This window comes from Gracilinanus agilis, chromosome 2, assembly GCF_016433145.1.
Source record: "Gracilinanus agilis isolate LMUSP501 chromosome 2, AgileGrace, whole genome shotgun sequence".
Taxonomy (NCBI): Eukaryota; Metazoa; Chordata; class Mammalia; order Didelphimorphia; family Didelphidae; genus Gracilinanus; species Gracilinanus agilis.
In genome coordinates, this window is record NC_058131.1 from 656,011,964 (window position 1) to 656,026,115 (window position 14,152).

The 14,152-nt window shown below is 36.0% G+C and overlaps 1 protein-coding gene across 1 annotated transcript; it reads left to right on the plus strand.

The window, feature by feature from the left end:
• The first annotated feature begins 10,996 nt into the window (after positions 1-10,996).
• On the plus strand, positions 10,997-12,820 carry SENP8 (SUMO peptidase family member, NEDD8 specific). Its single transcript, XM_044662716.1, has one exon. It carries the CDS (start codon positions 10,997-10,999, stop codon positions 11,633-11,635), a length of 639 nt encoding a protein of 212 aa, XP_044518651.1. The 3' UTR covers positions 11,636-12,820.
• Positions 12,821-14,152: the final 1,332 nt, after the last annotated feature.

Consider the following 14,152-nt stretch of genomic DNA (forward strand, 5'->3'; position numbering starts at 1 on the left):
TCCCGGGGGGTGAAGCCTAAGGCAGGTAAGAGGGCGGGAGCAGCCGGTGTAAGCCAGTTTTGCTGTGCCGAGGAAGGGTTGTAGCTGCTGTTGCCACTGGCACCCAAGTGTGGGGTAGGGTAGGGTGGAGTGGGCTGGGGCAGCCCATCTCTGACCCCGCCCCCCAGCCCCCCGCTTTCCCCCCCGCCCCTGGCGCCCGGTCTCTTCCGAGGTCCGGAGTAGAAAGTCGGGTTGTGACTCACGGGTTCTGTGGCGTCCGGCGGTGCCATCTCCGCGGTCCGTCACCCGTACTGAGCAGACTCTGTGACACAGAAGACCCCTGTCAGCGTCGGGGCGGGCCAGGGGTCCCAAATCCTGGTGGAGGGATAGCGAACCTAGCTGCAAGGGTTTCCCCACCACCGCCGTGCTGTCCCACGTGGGTGGGCCACATACTCCGCGCGAGGGCTGAGCTCCCGAACCCCTGGGGAGCTTTCCTCGAGAGCCCTGGGGCAAGTAAGGAACCCTCCCCAGCCCAACCCTGCTCTACCTGGTAAAGCCGTGGCTTCTTGGATGTCCTGTCCCCGCATTAATTGTGCTGTTCCCTCAGAAAGTGACGCCTTGGTTAGGACTCTTGTTTACGGAAACTCCCCAAGTGCTGGCGCCAATTACCGGGGTTAGCCCTGCGAGAATCTTGGCGACGCAGCTTATGACTACCATCACCCAAGTCCATGTGTTTCGCCAAGTATCCCAGGGCAGAAGGCAACTTTGTATATTTGTCAGCCCGCCCAGACCGTGCTAGGAAATTCCTGGCTTTGACCTGTACTGAAGGCATCGGAAGAGCAGCTGTTCCTCCTCCTCCTCCGCCGCCTCCTCTTCGGTGCAGCTCTCCCAGCTCCTGCCCCCAATAAACAGAACTGGAAGGGCTTAACCCTTAATAAATCATCTGAGGGGGCATGGGGAATCCGGGTCCAGGTTCCTCACTTGATAGGTTCAACCCGTTATCTCTATTGTTGTTAAACAACTTACTGTAATCCACTCCCAATTTGCGAGACATTGAAGTTTAAAAAAAAAAAAATCAATTTATATGTCATTATATGCGGTAAGCTACAAGCCCCGTTTTAGATATTTTTCTTATACAACAAACATATAATTATTTTAGTCAGCAGATATTTATTATTACCTCACATTAGTGTATCATGGGACAGTTAACTAAGCTTTCTTAGGTGTCCTCAGTTGATCCTCATTGCCACCCAGTAAAGGATACATGGCAAGTAGGAGTGTGCCCATTTTATAGATGGGGAAACAAACTCAAGATAACCTAAGTAACTTGAAGAGGGTCACAGAACAAATAAGAGGCAGAATTAGGGTTAGAATCCAGGTTATGGAAATCCTAATGCAGGGCTCCTTCCTCCAAAACCACATCATGCTCTGGTGTTGTATGGAAAGAGCATTGAACGGAGAGTTCACCTGAGTTTGATCACCTGACTGTGATCAAAAGCTACATAAATATTACTGTTTTGGCCTGGCACAAAAATCTTATCCATATTACTTGTCCTCCAGCACTTTACACTCCCAGAAATGAGAAATATGTGACAAATAACTGTCATACAAGGCAGTGTTTTGTAAATGCCATATAAATGGTGGCTATAAATATACAAAGAGTTTAGTGTATTACACACTGTTCACGATTTTGTTTGAATAAGTTTAAACTAGATTAGATGAATTTTTAAGGTACCTTCCAACTTTTAACAAAGTTGGAATCCAAGACCCTTTATGTGTTTTTTAATAACTGAATTTCCATATAAAAGGTTTTTAAACTGTTACTTCATAGAGCAACATCACATAATGGATTCTTAGAGCTATAATATTGCCTTCTTAAGCTCACTCAGTGTAGACTGAGGGGAAAGGGAGGAAAAACTTACTTTTTCTGTTCCCAAATAATTTATATCATTTTATACATTTGGAAGAAAATATTTTTTGAATCTAGGTAACCTTTACTGAACCTGAATATAAAAACTACTCCCCCTCAGCAGCAGCTGTTTCTTGAATGGTTTGCATATTACTGAGATGTCTTTCTGGATAGTGGACCCAGAGCCCAGAAGACCTAGGTTCAAGTTCTTCTTTTGATATATTGTAGCACTATGAACCTGCTCAAATCTCAATTCTTTGTACCTCCAGGCGACTCTTTAAATCTATAAATTATGCAGTTGATTAACACTGGGACTTTCCACATCAATGAATTGACAATGGAGCCCCCCAAGAAGTTGCCATATCCTTGTCACAGCCAACTGTTTAAACTGAAATAGTGACCCTATTATGGTAAATTGAGAACTAGAGAACAAAATACTCTCAAGTTTTTTTCAACTCTAAATCTCTTGTCCTAAAACTGTAGTTCTTTAAACTTAATAAAATGTTTTCTAAGATGAGGTGGATGTTATAAAGTAGTCTAACTCAAACTATATAATTAGGCATAGTTCCTATTTTAATTCAAACTTTAACATGTTAAAAGTTGTCATGCATCAAATGTTTTGACTAATTTAGTTTTGTTGGGGGGTTAATTCAAATTTTTTATTCGCTTGTACCCTTTTATAATATATAGTAATCATCAAATTGTATTTTTAACTTCGTGCCAAAAATCTGGTTTCAGTAACAGTTTCTAAGGAGAGCTCTCTGTTCCAGGTGCCCTAATAATTTGCCCAATTTGCATACCCCTTTATTGTGGCCCAAAAATTGGTTAAGGACAAAAGTAATGGTAATGGTATAGTTTCAAACTATGAAAGTCTAGGTTTATTCATCAGCTATGGGTGTTTGGGTGAATTAATCAACTGTTTTGCATATTTTCCATCTGTAATGCAAAGATAATACTTCATAATTGAAAAACTTTTTAAAGAATTTTATGTATTGGAGAATAGTTTTCTGAAAGTAACTTTTATCTAACTTATGCCATTTGTCAAATTCTCCTTCCTGCATTCTCCTTTATATCATCCCATGGATGCTTGTAAAAATATCTTTGCCTTGTTAATATTTAAGTATCCACAAGGCATTTTTGACCCCAAATAGTATTACCTAATGACCAATGAATAAGTACTTTAATAAAAGTGTTATTGATATTAGGTTTTTGTTTTTTCAAAACCCGAATTTAATGTCTTTCCTCTTATCCTGAGTTTCTGAAGACAGTGAGGAAATAAAAATACCATTGCTTAGCTAACTAGTATATATTAACAGCCTTTGTTAACTATTACTGGAAATTTTTCATTACAATCTTTCATTTAACTTGGATTGCATTGGGAAGAGTACTACTATCATTTTTTAGAAGGCTAAAGACATTTATGAAAGGGAAAGTTCTATTTATCATAGGCCAAGATAATGACTACTTTGGTCAATAAATGTACAATAAAGTTTGGAACTCAATGATTAGATAACTTGTAGACAGAACAGCAGTTTAGTATTTATGTAGTCTATGAAAAGATTTGCAGAGCAAAAATTAGCTTTGAGAAAAATGCTTAACCTTTTTTAAAAGAACAGTTTTCAAGGTTTTTGCAAGTATAATTTAGATACCAAACAATATTGAATGTAAATGAGTTATTCATTAAATCCGGGCCTTCCACTGGACTGTACTTTTTTAAGCTTTTGTTTTGCTACGTAGGTGCTAGAAAAAAATCCATGTTTTTAGAAAACAGTGCAATGATAAGACTAAGTCAGGAGACAGTTTCGATTCTTAACTAAGACACTTCCTAGCTGTTTAACCATAAGCCAGTCTCTTCTTTTATTAGTCTTTTTGTTTTCGGAACTGAGGGAACTATCAGAGATCAGTTAGCACAGCACCCCCATCTTAAAGATAAAAGTACCTGAAACCCAAAGAAGTTAAATTTTCCTAAGCTCACTACAGGATTCAAGACCACATCTTCTGACTCCAAATTCCATGCTGTTTTTACTCCACTTTGTATGTCCTTCAAATGGGACTACTATTCAGACTTTTAACTGGTTCATATTAGTCTTTCTCCTAATTTATTTAAACTAGTAAGGTTTTACTTCATTAGTATTCAGCATAGCATAGGAAGTTCTCTGAGAAGGAAGTTTCCAAGCACAGAACAATTCTATAATGGAAAAAAATAATCACAACCATCCAAAAGGAAATTGCTGAATATTTACTCCAAATTGCAATCTCTTCTGATGTTAAAGAAAAATTGTTTTGAGTCCTAGAGGTTGAAGGAAGACTAGTAAACTGGTGATTGTTATCTTTCAGTATTTACTGCATTATCCCTTTGCCACTGAGAAAGAAAATGGTGGAAGTCTCAGAACTCTTGAGAAATAGATCATTAAGATAATGAAGACAAGCAGGTGTATATCTTCTCTGCTGAGTATTAATAAAGTTGTTAATCATGGCATCAGGAACTTTTAAAAACTGATAGCTGAATTCTTCCACTTGTAAATTTAGTGGTATTCTGTCATGTGTAGATATTGAAATTTATGATCCATATTTGCTAAATCACAGGAAATTCCTTGATGTATAATTGATTTACATTTGTTTTAAATCCTTTTAGAACCAATACTGTGAATTGCTTGCCCAGGGTCACACGGCTAGGAAGTGTCTGAAGCTAGATTTGAACCTAAGACCTCCCATCTCTAGGCCTGATTCTCTATCCACTGAGCCACCTAGCTGCCCCATGACTTACATTTGTAAGACAAGGATTCAAAATCTAATTCACTTTCACTCATTTCTTATATAGATAAATTGAAATGGCCCTTTTCAAATAGCATTTTTTAAAAAGATTCCTGAATTTTAGGGTTAGCATTGAAAATATTTTTTAAAACATTTGAACTTTCTTTTTTTAAAACATTTCTATTAGTGCTGTCATGTAAATATTAATATTAACATGACTTAAATTAGTATTTTTAAGAAACAGAAAAACTGATTTTTTAATTAAAATTAATGTATCAAATGCATTTCTATAGTACCAATCACCATAGGCTGTGTAGCCCTATAATTAAAAAGAGAAGGAATGCTCTCTTCTTGACCTTCAAATGCTTATCTAATTTGAGACTAGTCTGTAGAAGTATAGATATCCTGCTGGGAACTATGCAGTACTATCAGAACAGTGTTTCACACTAACTTTCTAAGTTAACAAACCATGTGGGCAGCTTCGCAAATATAACTTATTGAAAACTTATACTCTTGAATTTGAGTTTCTGTTCTATTTTTGACCATCTTCATTTTAACCAACACTGCAGACAAGAGCTTTCTAACATAACAATTAGTTGACCAAAAATCTGCCTTGCACCAAACCAATATTGAGTTATTTTGTCCAGAAGCTTACCTCCTCTGTAGAAACGATGGGTTTTTTGGTTTTATTTTTTAAACATATGTTCCTCAGCTTTGGGTTCCAGAAGCCAGTATTTTCTTTTGCACAGTTTTTTGTATTATTACTTTAATCCTATGTAACCTTGCTAGCTTATTAAGGTTGTTTCAGGTTTTTTGTTTTAGAGAGTTTTGTTTTACCAAGACTGCTTAATTCTTATGAGAAGTCTCTTGAGTGAAAAGAAACTTGATTGGTTCCTTGCAAAACCACTTGTATTATCAACATTATGTCATCTCTGAATTGTGATCAAATATAAAATGTTTTAAGTAATTGGAAGTATTTTTTTAAAAAGCAGATGTCCATAAGATTAAAAAACAAATTAGTTTTAAGTGCCAGTTCAGGAGGCTTAATAATTGTTAGGTTGATTTGGAGTTTGTCCTTCCACATGGAAGAACACAGTAATGTAATAAAGATTCTAAATGGAATGGTGCTTAGAAAAAGATAAAATTTGTATTTCATTCAGCAGATAAATTCAATAAGCATTTATTCAATTCAACTAATAAATTCAATTCAACAAGCATTTTTTCAACACCAATTATGAGTCAGGCACTACAGATGCAAACACATTGAAATTGACAATATTCCACCAATTGTCCATATTAGGCCATGTTGATATGGAAATTCTTAACAGCTCTGCATATGTTATCTATTTTAAATATTTTTCATCTCCTGTTATTTGAAAGGCTGTCATATGGAGAAAAAAAGACTAAATTTACTGTGTTGCTCCAGAGAACAAAACTAGGGCCATTGTTGGGCCAGAGCTGTTCCAGGGAATCAGCATTGTGTAATGGAAAACTGGTAGGCATCAGAAGGCCTGGGTTCCAGCTGTGGTCCTTCAGGCAAGTCGTTTAAACTCTGGGCTTCAGTTTCCACATCTTTAAATTGAAGGTAATATATGTTATTTTACTCATTACATGAAGTTGCTAAGAAAATCAAAGGGTAATCAATATAAAGCATAACCTTAAAAATATTCTATAAATTAATTATGAGGGAGAGTTTTCCAACATAGTTGACCAAAAATACACAGAATATCAAAGTTGGAAGAACCCCTAGAAGATAATTGGTCCAAATTCTATCCAAACAAATCTCCAAAGCATCCCCATTTGAATGTGTGCTCTTTGAGGGTAAGGACTGACTTCACATTTTTTTTTCTTTAAACCCCAGAACTTAGCTCAATGTTGGGCACAAAGTAAACACTTATGTTTTGGCATAAAAGCTCTAGAGTAGAGGAAACTATTACCTCCAAAGGTAGTCTGCTTCACTTTTGAATAGCCACCTAATTGTTTAGAAGTTTTTCCTGACATCAAGACTGCTCTTTTTTCCACATAATAACCCTTTATAGTCTTGAAAATAGCTATCATACCCACAGTCCCCCTACCCCTAAGTCTTCTTTTGGCCAGGCTCAACAACTCCAATTCCTTTAGCCTGTTCTCATAGAGTACTCATAACCTTTCCCATCCTGCTTGTTCTCCATTGCTCATTCTCCCACTCATTAGTGTTCTTCCTAAAATGTGGCAAGCAGAACTGAATGTTACTCTACAGATGGGGTCAAAAGTTGGAAAGCATCCTGCATGTTAAAACAGAGAAACTGCTCAAGCCCAGAGACTGGCTGTCTATCTAGTAGGCATTCATACATTAGGTGGGAGTTTAGGCTAATTGATTTCAAATACTGCCAAACAAAATTCTAAGGTTGATTCAAAAAGTGAAATTATGTTAAAATTCTTGATTATGCTGGACTATACTTCAGGCCTGATCATCACATAGATAAAATTGTCATTAAATGACTTCAATAAATGACTTGAACACTAATGCACAACTGGCACATATTGCTTGATGAAATATAAGGAATCATGTTACTGGCAATTAGAGTGTCATGTTACAGTGAGCATCAGTTACAGTTAGGATATTTCCAAGCAATTACATTTAAGTCCTATGCAGTACAGCCAAAGACTATGAAAAATAGGAACTCTTAGATGTCTGCTTTTTGTATGATGTCTTAAGATAACATCATAATGAGGCTGTTTTATGTATGTATTTATAAATATACACCATTTATATAATATGAAATATATAAATACATATGATAAATATAAAATGTATTTATATGAATAGTTAAAATAATTTAATAGCCTCTTCTGTACATAGTATGAATTGAAAGATAACTGGAGAGCTATTTAGTGATTTGCATATTATATAAATTGATTATATAAATGTACTGTTTGCTTTAGTAAATAAAGCCCTACAAGATCTAAGGAAGCCTAGCCATTTGACTCTTATTCCTATTAAAATTTGTGTGTGCATATACATATGAAAGGCAGTTCTATGTTATTTGTATATATGTAAATAACATTTTTATTCATTAGTTTCAGTACTGTCTAATACTTTCTGATACAATTTGGGATTTTCTCGGCAAAGATACTAGAATGGTTGCCATTTCCTTTTCCATTTCATTTTACAGATGAAGAAATTGAGACAAACCAGGTTAAGTGGCTTGCCCTTGGTCACACAGCTAGTAAATGGCTGAGACCACATTTTAAACTCTGGTCGTCTTTACTCAGAACCAGGCACTCTTTCCATTGTACCACCTAACTACCCTAGATAACTTTTATATGTAATATAAATTTTTAAAGGAATAAGAATAAAAAGTCTGAATTTCCTTAGTGAGACTCTAATTTACTAAAACAAACAGTGTTGGTGTTCTCACCTTCTGATAGCTGTAGGTACATAATGGGGGGAGGGGAGCACAGAACTGATATGGTATGAAGTATCACTATAAATACTGTTAATCCTTGATCTCAATAAATTCTACCTCTTTGCTCTAGTTTACTTGCAGCATCCTCATTATTATGATTTTTTTTTTTTAACCCTTACCTTCCACTTTGAATCGATACTAAGAATTTGGTCCAAGGCAGAAAAGCAATAAGGGCTAGGCAGTTGTGGTTAAGTGACTTATTCAGAGTCACACAGCTAGGACATGTCAGGTCAAATTTGAATCCAGAACCTCCTGGCTCCAGGCTTGACACTGTCCACCTAGCCACCTAGTTGCTTCTATAATGTGATTTTAAATTATATAAATGATTCTGTTATTTAATTTAGTAAATAGTTTTGTAATGTGTACAAAATACCAGAGAAATAAAATGCCTAGTATAGGTGTCAATTGATTTTTAAAAGATTAATATTACATATTGAAATTACATTATCTTTAAACTTAAATTTAAAGACAATTTTTCGCTGCTCAGTAGTTGCTTTTTAAATGGCATGGTTTGAATAGATGGAACAATTGATAGAGTGTTGGTCCTAAAGTCAGGAAGATTCATTTTCCCAAAGTTCAAATCTGGCCTCAGAGACTAGCTGTGTGGCCCTAGGCAAGTCACTTCACCCTGTTTGTCTTCATTTCCTCATCTGTAAAATGAGCTGGAGAAGGAAATGACGAACTACCCAGGTGTCTTTGCCAAAAAAACTCCAAATGGGGTCACAGTTGAGCATGACTGAACAACATGCTAAAAATTATTAACAAACTTTGCAATAAGAAGTATTTCCTCAAAGAACATCTAACCACCACTTCCTAAACATTAATTCGTTTTTTCAACACTTATTAAGTGCCTACAATGCAAAAATTTACATGAAAGTTTAGACTTAGACTCAATAGAATTTACAACCAGAAAAATCTTCAAGATCATCCACTGCAATTCTACCATTTATAGATTGAGGAAGTTTAGGCATAGAAAAGTTAAGTGACTTGCCTTGCTAGTTAATATCTAGTTCCTTACTACAGTCCAGTGCTTTTTTTAAATTAAGTTAACAATTAATCAAAAGACTATTTGCTTTTAATTTGTCAATCCTTTAAGAAATCTTAAACATTAAACTACTTTGATATTTTGTGCTTTGTAATAGCTTCCTTAATCTATGGAATTTTATTTTAAGAATTTAATTATAAATAACTAGATTCATTCTTTTATTAAGCTTTGACTATGAAGGAAGTTTATATTAAAACATTAAGAATTTTTTATTGAATTCATTTATCTGTAGAGAACAGAAGATACTGTAAACCCATTACTATTCAGAACTGCCCAGTTTGTGAACATTGACAACATACTGATGTTTCCTATAATGGCATCTTTCTTTGTGGGGTGAGAACAAATAGTTCCTTTTGGTGTAAGCCCCTCTCTGGCACCTAGTGCCAAAGTTAAAATATTGGAACAGATTGGTACCCTATCTAACTTAATGCAAGCATTTCCAAGGAGCTAGTTGAGGGGAGAATCAAGCTCATTGCCTCCCTTAAAATGATCACTCTCTACTCCAACCCTAAAAGCAGAAAGGGGTGGGGGTGGGGGTATACTATGCTTTTTACCTGTTTTTTTTTTTTTCCCTTTTGAGAAAGAGTAAAACTTAAATACCCAGGAGGGTTTTCTAATTGCATTATTTAAAAAATGTTTCCTCATTTTGCTGAAGCATTTTATCAGACATTAAATACTAACAGCTTAATTTGTTAAAAAATAGTTCTTTATGGTTTTTAAAGCACATTCTTTGCATCAACTCTATAAAGAAGTTAGAAAGTCTATCACCATCTTAGCAACCTAAAAACTCAATTCCTATTTAAGCAAAGATTTTTTAGAAAGGGAACATGGCACAGATAGACCCAAGAGCTCAAAGAGACCTTAAGAGATTATCTCATCCAATCCTTTCATTTTACAGAGGAAGCTGAAGCCCAGAGTTTTTAAGTGACAAGATAATATATGTAGTGAGTGACAGAACTAGGATTTGTGTTGTAGTAAAAATAACAATGGACTGGGAGTTGGGAGCTGAGTTTGAATCCTGCCTCTGACTTTGGCAAGATTTGTCAACATTGGCCAGTTAATTTAACTGAGTCTTAATTTCCTCATCTTTATAAAAAGGGATGGAGAGGTAAGAATATCTTATAATGTATTATAAGAATATCCTTCCTAGGGTTGTTTAGAAGATCAAATGATACAAAATGCATAAAATTCTTTAAAAATGTTAAAAGTTTAGGAGCTAGCCCTGTGATTTCGTTTGTATATAGAATTCTCAAATGAGTAAACTCTTTCCCAAAGAAGAACAGAGCCTTTCAGAATGGTATCTTCTAGAAGTTTTTGGAATGCTTCAGAATGTGTGCTATAACAATGTTATAAAAATATCAACTGTGATTATGACAATAGTAGAAAGAGCCCTTTACTCAAGAGTGAGAAGACTGGATTCTAGTCCTAGTTTCTCCTACTTATTAGCTGTGTACCCTTGAGCAAATCACTTAACCTTTAAGAATTTCAGTTTTCCTGTCCATAAAATAGGGATATTAGTAATAATAACTAACACTTATGTAGCTCTTTAGAGTTATATAGTAAATAGAATTATATATGACTGTGTCATTTTAAGTCTCACATCCCTGTGAGTTAAGACAAGCAGCACACTAATTTATCTGGGTTTTTTTTTTAATTGATAAGAGCTGAGGCCCTGTTCTACCTGTGGTAGAATAAAAACTATAACATAGGTCTTTTGACATTCTAATTGCTCTTCTAAGCTCCCTACCAGTATGATTTCGTTTTCTCCTTAGTATTTATATAGAATATACATCAGTAAATATTGTCTTCTACCCTTTACTTCAGCTCTTACCGTTTGTTTCCAGTTGGTCTCTGTGCAGAATGGACCCTGTTGTTTTGAGTTACATGGACAGTTTACTTCGGGAATCAGATGTCTCACTGTTGGATCCTCCCAGCTGGCTTAATGACCATATTATTGGATTTGCTTTTGAGTACTTTGCTAGTGACCAGTTCCATGACTGCTCAGACCAAGTGTGTTTCATCAGCCCAGAAGTCACTCAATTCATCAAGTGTACCACCAGCCCAGAGGAGATCACCATGTTCCTTCAGCCTCTTGACTTGCCCCACAAAAGAGTCGTGTTCTTACCCATCAATAATAACTCCAATCAAGCAGCTGGGGGAACTCATTGGAGTTTGTTGGTTTATCACCAAGACAAAAATAGATTTTCCCATTATGATTCACATAGCAGAAGCAACTCTGTACATGCAAGACAGGTAGCAGGGAAACTGGAGGCCTTTTTGGGAAAAAGAGGGGACAAAGTAGCATTTGTAGAAGAGAAAGCCCCTGCTCAACAAAACAGCTATGATTGTGGAATGTATGTAATCTGTAACACAGAGGCCTTGTGTCAGGGCTTCTTTAAGGGACAGCCAGAGCCACGACTGCAGCATCTCACACCTATGTATATCACGAGGAAGAGGGCAGAATGGAAAGATCTCATCTCCAAACTTGCAAGAAAATGATGTGTTCAGTGCAATTATCTTCATCTTTTCTTAAATTTCAATCTTCTCTATTTGTCTTTCCTTATATTCTGATTCTATGTCTAAGGAATGGTGTCAAGGCTGTGCCCTTTCACTTCTTCCTGAAAGAACGTAATCCTCAGGCATTATTGTTACAATGAAAGGCCACACTTAAACCATAACTTCAGAGTACTGTAGGCTTTGGAAGTAGCTTAACTGCATGCACCAGGACCTCCAAGCCAGCCATTTTCAAAGTTTGGGTAGTAACCTTTGCACAAAATTTTCATTTTACTATTGTTCAAATACACTGAACCATCAACCTGCCATTGAAGTACGTTATTTGTATATATAATTGGTCTGTGCCAAATAGAAACAAACCTACTTTTATTTAAGGTCTAGAAAAATAAGGAGCCATGGTAACACAGGAGCAATCACTAAAATAGTAGAAATGGAAAATCACAGGGAAAAAAAGTCCCAATACCTTAAAGCCCTGCCCCTGAATACAGAATGACCCAGGAAATGAAAGCTAATAATGACAAAACCTCAGTTAAACTTTAATAAGTTAGGGATCATTTTGTTGTTGTTGTTGTTTTTTAATTTCCCCTGTCTTCTGTTCACCACAATTAAGCTTCCCTTGCTCTCTGCTTCACCTCTGTAAATCTTTAAGGAAAATGAAATGTATTCCCTCACCCATTTTGTCTGATTCCTAAATATTGAGTAATTTTATGCTAAATAAATTACTGTGGTTAGCTTCTTGGTTTGACACATCGGCATTGTAGAGATTGACTGCTACTGTGTAATATATCAGAAGTTTCTCCTAGCCTCATCTTTTGTTATCATTGACTAGTCCCTTAATTGGAACTTTACAATTCTAAAGCTCATTACTAATAATTCAGTTAAATATGGTAAATTTTAAGCATCTACTATGTACAAGGTTCAGCTTGGCACTGTCTTTTCTTATCTCAGTGCAGAGAAATACTTTTGCCCTCATTGTAATCTCTTCCTCTTCTTCCTCTCCTCCCTCTCCCCCTTCTGGGAGAAGAGATTTGTTCTGGTTCATTCTGATTCTATTGTATTTGTATCAAAAGTTTATAATATTCTTTAGATTGTTAAAAAGGTACCTCCTTCACTCACTCACTTAGCTCAAAATGTAAACATCTGGAACCAAAAATAAAGAGAAATACTTCCCCACCCCAATCACTAGTGTGTGGTAGCATTTTCCAGTGTACTTTCAAAAGGCTCAATGTATTTTATAAAGCATATGCATCATAAACCCATAGGGTACATATGTATGAATCTTATTCCTACCTAGAATAAGATACATTCAAGACTCATAAAGCAAAACTAAGCTTCAGCTATGGAACCTATTCTAGTCACTTCCAAACCTGCCCCTGTTCTCCAGCCCCCATCATTTAAAATAACTTGACCACAAACTATTCAGAGGAGCAAAGTTTTAGTCGTAGAGGGAGTTCATATGAGCTACACCTTGAAACGATTCAGGATACTGTTCTTATTCAATTTAAAGTTCTCACTCAGCAGCTAGGAGACTATGTGAAGAAGAGACCAAGAGGTGAGCCACAAGGAGAGGATGAGAGAAGAAAAGAAGTGAGAATGGAAGAAAAGCTCACAAGAGTAACAGGTAGTATTAGTATCAAAAAGTCTCAGAATACAGGGATATGTTACAGTTGTAGTTTCTAGTTAAAGGTTAGAAAAGTAATATTTTAACTTGAGAAGTCCCATCCTCAAGATTGTGGAGGTGGCAGAGCCCCACTGAGCCAGAGTTTTGGGAATGCAGTAGGATGGGTACTTTTTTACATCAAAAAATGTCATTGAGAATAGTTAAACAATGTATCTATTTTGGAACATTAATACAAAAAAATTTTTTTTAGTTTCTTCTCAACAATAAATTTACTTGTTGAATTAAACTGAAGTACAAGATGTCCTTTAAAAAAAAAAAGGAAGGATGATATCCAAGGTATCAAACTAAGGTCACCAGTTTCCTCCCTCTGTTAAATTCCAACAGAATGCCATTTATGTAAATGCTAGTGTTTTTTTGGTGGCAGTGACCTTGTGGTCCTATAACAGTCACCCCATGATTCATGCAGGTGGGAACTGTTGATACCACATTTAAGGGATTAGGGGAGCCAAGATGTAGTTCTAGATATATTCTTATAATATTGTAATTAAATCGGGTCTCAGTGAGTCATCTGGTGAATCAGGATATAATATCTTTTTTGGTTACTCCCCCAAAGAGCCAAACACATTTTATTAAGAGGAATTTGACAATAATTGTATAAATTTATTATGGGAGCTATTGTTGATTATTCTCATAGTTGCAGTTATTTAGAAAACTATAGCTAGCAAACTCTAAAATCATTGGAGAGATGACACGAGAAGAACAAAATCAGTTTTTATTAGATATATAATAACTGACCTCAGAAGTAATTGGGACTCCTATTTCCTGAGTGAAGCAATGAAATGCTCATTCCTAAAAACAAAATTGGAAGCAGGATTATGGAA